The 11,408-nt window shown below is 46.2% G+C and overlaps 1 protein-coding gene across 1 annotated transcript; it reads right to left on the reverse strand.

The window, feature by feature from the left end:
- Positions 1-5,735: 5,735 nt before the first annotated feature.
- Positions 5,736-10,991, reverse strand: IRX2 (iroquois homeobox 2). The gene is made up of 5 exons (XM_030445584.1): positions 10,749-10,991; positions 8,526-8,931; positions 7,352-8,089; positions 6,537-6,604; positions 5,736-5,785 (listed from the first exon to the last, which is right to left on the reverse strand). Exons 1-4 carry the CDS (start codon positions 10,989-10,991, stop codon positions 6,561-6,563), a joined length of 1,431 nt encoding a protein of 476 aa, XP_030301444.1. The 3' UTR covers positions 5,736-5,785; positions 6,537-6,560.
- Positions 10,992-11,408: the final 417 nt, after the last annotated feature.

Raw genomic sequence — 11,408 nt, forward strand, 5'->3', positions numbered from 1 at the left:
TCGTTTTAACGCGCAAGATTGCGCCTCTCCTTCTATGAGGAGTGGGGCATAGCCCCGCCTTGAGCTGCTCCTCTCCCCTGCCGCCCCCTGCGCATCCTACGCGGGCTGGACGGGGAGCTTCGCGGGCTGCAGGTAAAGCACCCCCTTCCCTTCCATGTGCGATCGTGAAAGCATTGATAATCCCCAAAACAAGAAATATTCAGCTCCCTCCTTCCCCTTCCTTTTTCCTTTATTTTTTCCTCCTCTGCTCGAGGAAAGATGTCAGGGGGTTAAAATGTCCTGTTAGTCCTCGCCCTTGATCTCGGGGAGAGAGGTAAGAGTTGCTGGCACCTTTATGGGACTCAGATCTCCTGCGGCTGCGGGAAGCGTCGGCCCTCGCTAACTTTGATCGGCCTTATTCATCCCAGCTGCGCTCTATTTGTTTGTCATTTCGTCCTTTTCCTCCCAGAATCGTTATTTATGGTCTGAAAAATGAAACGCGTCGCGATTTGCCTTTACATGGAGTCTTCTGCAAACGGGGGAGACACCTCCCTCCTTCCCCCTCCCCTCTTCCGCAAGGGGGGTTGCCAAAAGAGAAGGAAAAAACCTGTCTCAATCATTATCAACTCAGCTTTGAATTCATTACTCCAGAGCATTAACTAATTACCAGATCAGAGAGAAGAAAAAATAAATATTCCTTTAAATAACTGAAGGTAATTATAACCCTGTTGTTGACACTAACGATTAATAATTGATCAGAAGTTATACGCAATAAATTGTCAATTTATCTCCCTATAAAAATGCACATACTTATTATTCTTTTCTTCCTTTTTTTTTTTTTTTTTCTTTTTTTCCCCGGGCAATTTTTAAGAGCCCGAGTAGCAACAGTACACAACAGCACACAGCTACAGTACGAGGAACAGTACGACTATCTTTTTTTTTTTTCTTCCCCTCCCAAAAATTCGTGAGTATTCTGAAATCCCCCTTTAGGATGACACAAGCCTGGGTGGAGTAGAAGTGACTTTGGCTGCCGACCTGCACTCCTACTTTTCTGAAGAGCGCTGGGCCGGGTGTGACCACCCTCCCTCTTTTCTTTCCGTCCCCAAATCCCGAAAAGAACAAAATTAACGGTGGCCGCCCCCGAGGCAGAGCGGCCGCGTTCTTCAATCCCTTACTTTTGCTCAGGGAAAATGCAGCCGGCTCCGCCCGGATTGGACGTGAAATGGTGACATTCCCCTTGAGTCACGGCTGGGGGGGGGGAGGAGGGAGGCTGAGGGAGAGAGGGGGGCACGGGTCCAGATTGCGGAAGCCCGGCTGTCACCTCGGCCAGGGCCCTCACAGGTAAAAAGCTCTTCCAGAGCCTACCCGTTTCCAGGTCGCTGCCTGCAGCTCCGAGCTACCTATCTGCCAGCGTCTGTCCCGACGATCGCTCCTTCCTTCTGTGTTTTAAATAAAGATTATTTTTCAGCGCCGCCGAGTAATAGTCGGTGATTAGATTCATGAGCACTTTGAATATTCACAGTGGATCCCTTTGTTCCTAAACTTTTTTTTCTTTCATTTTTTTCCTGGCTTTTATTCCTTTAGAAGCCGGGAACATACCTGAGTTATTAGCTGTTGAGTTAAAAGCAAAGAGGTGAACTTCGTATTACTTAATGTGCAGTATTACTGTTGATAACAATATTTTTCGCCACCATTATTCAGTCCCTACAATGGAAAAGGTTTTTTCTACGAACTGGAGAGTGAGAAGCTTGCCAAAGCAGCCGGAAAATGTCCGAATTCAGAAGGCAATGCATCGACAGACATGTAAATTCTCCCCCACCCCTCCTAAAAAAAAAAAAAAAAAAAAAAAAAAAAAAAAAAAAAAGTTATTAATCAATAAAATCCTCCCTGTATTCCCTGTATTGATTACATCTCTGCCACGGCTCCTCAGCGGCGCGGTGAGTCTGAACCGCCTGTAAGTGAGATGTAATATGTGACGGAGGCAGAAACTTCCAGTCGCAAGATCTTTGGGGGTTTTATTCGTATGAGACTGGGCTCGGAGGGGCCACGACGATGCGGAGGGAAGCGCAACGCAACGCATCGGGCCGGCTCAGGGACGCTCCATCTCCCCGCAGCGAGGCATCCGGTGCCCACTGTGTGGGGAGCTAATTAATGGCCCATTAGTGAAGTGGGTACCCCCAGGTAGAGCTAAATCAGAAGGTGCACCTTGCAATTTGTTTATTCTCCTGAAAATCACCCTTCACTCCCAAAACCTGGAGACCTCGGAATGTGGACGTTTGGGAAGGCAGCCCTCTTTTTCTGTTGTTGCTTTTTGTTACTTTTAAAAAATATTATTATTTTATTTTTCCTCCAGCGTCCCTCTCTCCCACAGGAGCTGAGCACGTCGGTGGCTAAAATGCAAATGGCGCGGAGGGAGCAAAACGCAGGCTCCTAATGCGCTTTATATTAACTTTCCCCTTAGCCGGGACCGTTCCCTTCCAGCCGCGAGTTGGTGTGCGGGAGCTATTCCCACGTCTGTCTTTCTTGTCTTATCTGTCTGTCTGTCCGCTGCTGGCCTGGGCTGCATATTACCTTAGTCCCCATCCCTTCCCCCAGCCTCCAGACAAACAAAGGTAGACGACGCTTTTTTCCGCTCTAGGAGGCAGTTGGTGAGCAGCTTTTCTGAAACAATAACTCTCTTATTGAGAACAAATGTTGACATTTGCAAGGAGCGAGGAAAAAAACAGCCCAGGAAGTGCAAAGTGGAAAGCGACCCTCTTCCAATTTGACGACAGTGCCAACTCCTCCGGGATCCCACGTGAGATTAAAGCCTGAATTTCAATAAATCACCTCTAATGAAACCTCTGGCCTCCAAGAGGGGAGAGTTTGTCTTTCCCGCTCCGAAACGAGCACAGAAACGAGGGGAGGAGATGAGGGAGTAAATATACAAAGTGCTGTAAGATTTTAATCCCAGCAGGCTGATTGGATGCATTATGAAATAAACCCTACACAAAGTGATATATTTTATCGGCTATCTCTTTTTCCTGCTATACTGAAATAATCGCATTGTGCCAACAATCTAGCAAGGCTACACTTTCCTCCTGCTTTCAATTTTGATTGCTAAATCTCAAATGACATTGAGTGTGCAATTCTTGCACACCAATTTCTTGTGTTTTGTTGATTTTTTTGTTTAGTTGGTTTTGTTTTGTTGGGGTCTTTTTGTGTGTTTTTGTTTCGTTGCTTTGTTTTTTTGTTTTTTAATATATTTGCCAAATCATTTGGGTGTCACCCATCTGCATCTATGAACCGTTTGTGAATTTCTCAGAGGATGAGAGAAGTCCACTGGGTTTTACATACATAGTGAATACTTTAAAGCGAGTTTTCCAAGTCTTTCTACTTTTCATTCCAGAAAGAAATCCAGGTCTAAATAATAGCAAGGGTGGGTAAATTATGGAAATCTTTTATAAGTCTTTGGGCGTATAAACATCAAAGGAATGTCGTTAGCCTTTTTTAATCTCTGCCACAGCTTTTGGTTTTTACCAATTGAAATGTACATCTTGTGTCCAACAGAGACCTGGAACATAAACCGTGGGTAGTGGGGGCGCATGGAGTAGGAGGAACAATGGGGAAAAGAAAGTTCAGGTGTCTCCCCCGACATAAACGTCCCTCCATAAAATCTCCCTAAAGTGCATAGTAAAGGCGGTCAAGAATTATTAGAGTAAATATTTGCATCCACGCCATATGCTAAACTGGAGGGAAAAAACTGAATTGCTTCTTAGCCGTTTGTCTAATTATACTACACACTGCACACAGATACAATTACATTTTACCTCAATGAAATCAGGATGTTAGAGGAGCAAAGCAGCATCATTCTACAAACAGTGAAAGAAGATGTGGAGGCCTCCAGCTGCAAAAATCTTCAGTATTTTGTTTAGCTAGATGGATCACAGAGTTTTCCAGAATCTCAATATTAATTTCTGCCCTCTCAGCTGAAAAGCACATGCTTTTTCTCAATCTGGATGTCTTTACAGGGGTAAAATATAATGGGGAGTGGGGTGGGAAGATGGATAATGGGAACTGCATATATGTATTTAAGAAAAACAGTTTCCTTTCCCTCTATTTAATATAATCACAACATATTTCCTGACTCCAGCCAAGCACAGCTCTTTATCCAGTTAACATTCCCAAGGCTGATGCCTGAAGTATCTAAGATCACTTTCAAATGCCCTTTCTAACAAGACCTGAGCAAGAGGCCACTAATTTTCACTGAACAAAAAGCCACTGGAGAGAGATCCGTTTGTCAATATCAACTGGTCCAGCAATTTCCCATCTTCAGACACATCAGCCTATCTGAGTTGGCAGATGTTTAGACAAGATTTTATAAATTGTTCAATATCAGACCATAATGAACCCCAACTGACCATTCCAAAGCAGCTAAAAGCATTCAGGATCTCCCCTGCTGGGATCTAATAATGCTCTCACGCTGGAACATTATTAATCATGGAATAAAATAGATGAGCCTCTTGAAAAATAAGTGTATGATTGATTAAAGGGCAATCTAAGAAGCTATTATTCTTGTTTTATAACCGTAAGTTATATTCACTCAATTTATCTTTTGGGGAAAATAAATGATTGTTCGTTTCTTTTCTGAAATTATATTATACAGAGATTCCCATTATTTTACTAAAAATTAAAATGATTAGTTAGCTGATATTATGAGCCCAATCAAAGTGGATTTCCTATGCGGCTGCTAAGATATGGTTTACTGATATAAAGAAAAAGTGGAAAAATAATAAAAAAATTAATTAGATTTTTTTTGGTTTTGCCTTTGCCTGTTTTAGCCAGAGGTTGAAACAAAGAAATTAGAAATAAGCCACAGCTGACTTTTTCTCTTAGAAATAGTGGATTTTAAAGACTGTTAACTCAAATGAAGAGCTATTTCACACCCAGCATAAATAGCTTATAAGAAACATGCATGTATTTGCATCACTCTGTGCATATGCATGCATATATACAAATACGTGTTTGCACACATATGTGCATTTGAAGCTTAAGAATAACGGAACAACCCAGAAGGAATTAATTTATGCAAAGCATATCTTTCCAACATATTTAAACTGCTTACTCATTTTATGGTCTAAACTCGACTAGCGAAACTACAACTCTCATCGTTTTCTAAATAGTATCTTATTACTTTGGAGGAAATGAATGAAAAAAAACCACCATATTTTTGCAGACTAGTCTGTTTTTATTTACAATTAAAGATATAAATTAGTAAAGAATTCTCGTTAAACAACCAAAGATTGTATAACCATCAACGTTTCAAATAAAAACCAGGCAAAATTTATTTACAAAAAGTTCAGATTCCATTGCAATACAACTTGCATAAATTACTAGAAGCTTTATATCATTACAAAAATAAATATCAAATTTGTTTCCACTTTGTAAGGACTCAAGTTCTCCAATCACATCTTTATTATCTCTACTGTATACATCTTTTACAAATAATTTTTACAATAAATCCTATCACACCTATCGAATATATACCGTGGCAATGAAGTGATCAATTCAAGATATCCTGAGAAAAACAGATCTGTTTTCAAAAGTCACACATACATTGGGGAAACTATACTATACCAGCAAACTCACGTATGTCCAACAAAATTCTGTTTTAATAATTAGAGTCTGAAGATTTAATAGTGCTCTGTGGTCTTCTTTTATACAGTGGCACAAGATGTGATCCGGATTTAGAGATTTGTTATATATATATTAGCTCGGGGAGAGATGATGGCTTGCTGACTTTTTTCAAAGCAATTGTGACACCTACCTGTGGACCAAGGAAAAAACCATATCATCCAAAAAATCCTTCAATTACACTCTAACACCATTAAATGGAAAGAAAAAAAGGAAGTAAGGCAAAATTCTCACTCGTCTGATTTCTTCCAACAAAAGAATTAGTTGAAAAAATATCAGCAAGGAGATTTATTGGTTGTTTATTTAGCCCTTGGTAGTGGAGGCATTAAGAGTGCCATTGCTACCAAGGTAGGAGGTAATTCACAGGAAACATGCCCTGCTTAAGATTCAAATTGATCCCTAATAATTGTCCCTTTTTCTTTGAAATACACGGTCACTGAGTGAAGCCTCATCAGACTGTACAATTTTAGCACTGCCACGTGAGCACAAGCACTTAGGTTTTAAACAGTATCTTCAAAGATACTTCTTTTTTCCTAAAGCTTTATTTCCATAGCATTTAAATAGTCCTTATGGACTTACACAAGAGAAAAGTATGCAAGGTGAAGCAACTGTCTAACCAGATTCTAAAATTTAAGAAAAACTCGAGGAAGAAAATCTGCAATGTGAGCTAAAAAAAAAAACAAAACAAAAACAACAAAAAAAAAAAAACAACAAAAAAAACCTCCCACCAAACCAAAAAAAACCCCTCACAACAGCAGTCTTACTTCATAATCAGACTTTTAAGTAATGAAGCAAGAAATTAACATTAAGCAAGTTTAGAACTAAGCAGCACATCTTAGACCTGATGCCAAATGATCAGTGTAATAGAAAATGTTCTCACTTACTTGCATTGCTGTGTGATTGCACTTCTATAGGTATGGTTGTACTCCTACTGTGCAGACTTCAGTGGGATCTGTCAAAATAGAACCGTCAGTTAGTCACAGGACACAGCCAGCTAACCAGATTATACAGGGTGCGTAGGTCCCAGCCCTCACTTGCACAGAATTCGTAACTGAGTCGTTTCAGGGGATAGCCAATATTTTTTCATTGCTCACATATCGAATATGTTGTTAGAATAAGCTGGTGTTTATATTAATGCGAAACTTTTTCGAGGGAAAAAAAATTAAAAACCCAGTTAAAAACGTCACGCTCCACGTAATTTCACGTCCAAGGTCAGCAATCATCTTCACTCAAAGCTGCAAAAACCCGTGAGAACACTGGAAACAAAGGGAGCAAAACCAGTTTGTAAAAAAAAAAAAAAAAAACAACAAAAAACAAAAAAACAAAAAACCCACAACAACAACAAAAAAAAACAGGCAGTGACATCGGTGCTCTCTGGACTCTCTCTTGTGAGTAGTTTTCCTTTCAAAAAAATTACTTTTAAGAGCTGAGTCTGCAGCCAGTGAGACTGATCTAAAAGTCGTCTTTTACATTTCCTCTCTCGGTTCTCAGAGGCAGGTACCGATACGACAGCCACATGCCGGTTTTAATCCCCAGATTACACTATAGCCCGTCTTCTCCCGGTGGTGGTGACGGTGACAGTGAGCTCCCTGGTTTCTCTGGAGAAGGTTTCAGTGTTTACCGCGTATAAAGGACTCGTATGTGTCGGGCAAGGAGAAAGAGGGAGAAGGGAGGAAGAAAGAAAAAACAAATCACCTACCTTTCTTAGAGTCATAACTAGAGGGCCTGTAATGTTGTTCTAGCTGGTTAGTGATGGTTTTCAAAGAGTCACTGCTCTGCTTGTGGACAGAGCTGGCATTTAGGACAGTCTGACTTAGTCCCTCGTTTGAAGCCACTGCTGCGGAGTTGTATCTCAGGATTCCCTGGCTCTGCAGAGCGTTAAAGTTCCCATAGTTTGTATAATTGCTATAAAAAGGTGAGGTGTAATAAATATGCCTCCCCAGGAGGGAGGAGGGCGAGTAGGCAGCGCTGTGCGGGGCAGAAGCGGGGGTGGCCGAGGAGAGGGGCGCGGGCTGGCAGCCTTGGCCCAGGCTCTGACTCTTGAGGTCCGAGGTGGCGATTTCGGCCAGCGACCAGAGCTTGGGTTTGCTGGCCGGCGTCGGGGGCCCGGGGGAGGCGCGGCCGCCCAGCGCCGCCTTGCTGGCGCTGCGGGCGGCGTCGGCGTGCGGGTGGCCGAGGAGCGGGGCCTCCACGGCAGCCAGCGGCGAGGAGGTGGCGGGCTTGGCCGGAGGGTCGCGCTCCCCGCCGCCACCATCGTCCTCCTCGATGTCCTCCTCCTCCTCCTCGTCCTCCTCCTCCTCTTCGATGTCCTCATACTTGTCCTTGCACTCTGAGCCCGACTCGCAGAGGGGGTCGCCTGCTCGGCAGGGCAGCTTCTCGCCGTCCGACTCGGCAGAGCAGGAGTGGTCCGTCAGCGAGTCAACTTGCAAGCTGATCCCTGCAAGGGTCCGCCGGGCACAGAAAGGCAGAGTCAGGGGTGGGGGCGGCAAAAATGAGCGGGCGATAAGCAAACACGGCTACCACCCCCGCCGCGGAGGCAGGCAGGGAGAAAGTAACCCTCCCGGCCTTCACCCCCACAACCCCGTTTCGAGGAGCGTCCATCCCCACGGGCTAGCTCTGCCGCGGCGCCCCGTATGGCCCCGCCTGCCCCCCTGAACACCTCCCGCCGCGGCACCTCCGCCGGCCCCGGCCACCGGCACTGCGCGGAGACAGGCGGCAGGAGCAGCTGGAGGTTTCGGCATGGGACACCTTTTGAGGTGGCTTTTGTTAAACGCCGCCCCCCACACACACCTTCCCCGCTGCCGCGCTCCCGGGGGGACGCGATGGAGGGGGATGGGGACATCCCCCCGCGGCCGCAGCCACCCTGTGCCCACCTTCGTCCTCCGCGGAGGTTTCGTTCGTCTCGGGCATCTTCTCGGGACTCTCCTCTTTACTCCTCGCCCCGTCGCCTTCGTCGTCGTCTTCATCCTCGCTCTTGTTCCGTGGGGCCCAGGTCATCTTGTTCTCCTTCTTGAGTCGCCGGCGAGCGTTGGCGAACCAGGTGGACACTTGGGTCAGGGTCATCTTGGTGATGATGGCCAACATGATCTTCTCGCCCTTGGTGGGGTAGGGGTTCTTGCGGTGCTCCTGCAGCCAGGCCTTCAGCGTGGCCGTGGCGTCGCGGGTGGCGTTTTTCCTGTACGCGGGGTCGTTGAGCTGGTAGGGGTAGGCAGGGCTGCCGTACGGGTGGTAGCTGATGGCCCCGGTCATCCCCGTCGTATGGGCGTCGTAAGGGGAGCCCTGGACAGAACAAAACGGTGGGGTTGGCAATTTGTTATTGCTGATAGCCATTAGTAAGTTGTCAAGGCGAGATCGGCTGTTATATTTGTATTTCCCCAGGATGGTGTCTTGTATCCATATTCTATGAGGGGGAGAAGCAGCACCCAAAGGCCATTAAGTTGCGATTCCACACCGCCCCCCCTTCCTCCGTTCAGCACATAGACACAGGCACACGCGCTTAAAATCGGCGACGTTTAATCTTTCTGACTAATTTCATCTCCTTGTAATTGAGTATTTGCCAATATTATTTTTGAACGGTGTAGACATTTTAAAGGCCCTACAGGTAGTGTCTTGATATCTACATTTCTCTCAAAGGTTCAAAAGATGTTTCCTTTTTTGCTATAGAAAATACAACAAAGCCGCCACTTAGCAATTCACTGCACTAATGCATTGCAAATCCAATTTGCAAATCAGAAGATATGCACCGTTTCGAATTGTTCAAATGCGATGTAATTAGCATTTTAATTCGCCCTTTAACGTTTAAATTGCGCTTATTTAAGTCTGCATAATGCAAGAAAAGTTAAAGATATCGCTAAGGAACTCGCTAACTTTCAGCACGTCTCTGAATCCCATAGATCGGCGAGTCACAGGCGCAACATCACCCAATATCCCGCACAGTTCACAACCTCGCTGCAACTTCTAGCCACTCGCCTACTGCTTCTCAACAGGAAAAAAACAAGCAAGAGAGATCCTCAGATCCTTAATACCACCCAAATAAAGACTGCACGACAATTCATGCACAGTATTTTACAGGCAGAATACGAGTAGTCTCCCTGACACTTTGCAGGAAGAGCGAACTACCCCACTGCCATTCCCTTCCAGGATCTCTACAGCGGCTCCAGTCTCAAATTCTGGGCACAGGTCTTTGTGTGTGCGGACTAGATACGTGACTATGTGTCTGACTGTTTATAAAACTATATAGCCATCTAGACGTGCAGTTTATTTATGTAGTTTATAGCTTTATTTATATAGTTTGTGCACTGAATACACACACACGCAATTGCAAATGCCCCTTTTAACTAATAATAAGAAAGTGAAATCCGAAACTGCGGCCACCACAACCATCTTGGGCTTAAGCGAAGCTCACAGATCGCAAACAGATGCTCCTTTTCATTCCTAAAATCCAGTTAAACTATTAGCACAAAACACACTGAAAGTAAATAAAGCCACACGGGGATAAAGCCCGCAGCGCCTCTAAACACCGACTTGAAAAGAGATGGGGGGGAAAGAGAAAGAAAACAAGAAAAAAAAAAAAAAAAAAAAAAAAAAGGAAATAAAACAAGAAATAAAAAAAAAAGGGGGGGGGGGGGGGAGGAGGAGGAAGGACACTCTCCCCCCCCATCCTACCAGAGCGAAAAGAGAGAAAGCGGGGAGGGAGAGGGGAATGAAAGCATCCAACCCAACTGAAACGATCCGTGTTTCTTTAATCAGGGCCCCGTACGGCTCCGCGAGCCGCGGAACGAGCCTGGGTCCCAGGCCTGCCGGCACTGCGCTCGGCTTGGGCTAGAAGCGAAGCAGAGCCCCGGCCACAGCTCCAGCCCCTGTCCCTGTCCCGGCTGTGGCGGCCGCCCGGGCCCGGCCCCGGCCATGGCCCCGGCCCGCCGCTCGGATCCACTCCGCCCGTGTCCGCTTGCCCCGGCCGGGCTGCGCGGTGCGGTGCGCGGATGTGCGGCAGGGTCGGGGGCTGATGGTGAGTGTGTGAGGAGAGAGGCTGAGGATGATGAGGATGAGAATGCGGATGCTAATGAAGAAGGAGAGGGTTTCTCTTCGGTAGTTACCATGTAGGAGGGGAATCCCGTGGCGGGGTCTGTGGAGTACTGGAGCGGGCTGGTGAAGCCTGTGGCCGCCGCCTGGGCGGTGAAAGCTGCCGATCCCGGGTAAGGGCTGAACGCCGATCCCGACGAAGACCTGGCCAGCTCCTCGCTCCTGGGGGCCGCCAGCGCCGACGCCCCGTAAGCCGGGCAGGAGTACAGAGCCAGAGAGCCGGGGGGCTGGTAGAGGTAACCCTGAGGATAGGACATGGCTTGCACTGGCGTGCACAGGAGCAGGGAGGGGGCGAGGGTGACCGGCCCTGCTGCTGCCGCTGCTCCTGGCGCTGCTTTCGTGCTCTCTCTCTCCCGCCCGCCCTCTCCCTCTCTCTCTCTCCCTCCCTCTCTCTCTCTCTCTCTCTCACTCTCTCTCTCCCCGACTGGCCCTGTGCAGTTATGTAGAGAATCAGAATTGTTATATGCTCCCCCCCATGCGCACCCGGTCAGAATAAAAACAAACAGGAGGAAAAAAATAAAAATAACACCCCCTCCCCCCAAAAAAAAAAAAAAAAAGGAAATTAAATCAAGCGGTCAGAAATCTAACTGGGAGGGGAAGGGCATCTGGGAGAGACGGAAGAGGAGAGGGTTAATAAAGAGAGAGAGAAAGGGAGAGAAACAGAAGAGGAGAGA

The sequence above is a fragment of the Calypte anna genome, chromosome 2 (assembly GCF_003957555.1).
Source record: "Calypte anna isolate BGI_N300 chromosome 2, bCalAnn1_v1.p, whole genome shotgun sequence".
NCBI lineage: Eukaryota > Metazoa > Chordata > Aves > Apodiformes > Trochilidae > Calypte > Calypte anna.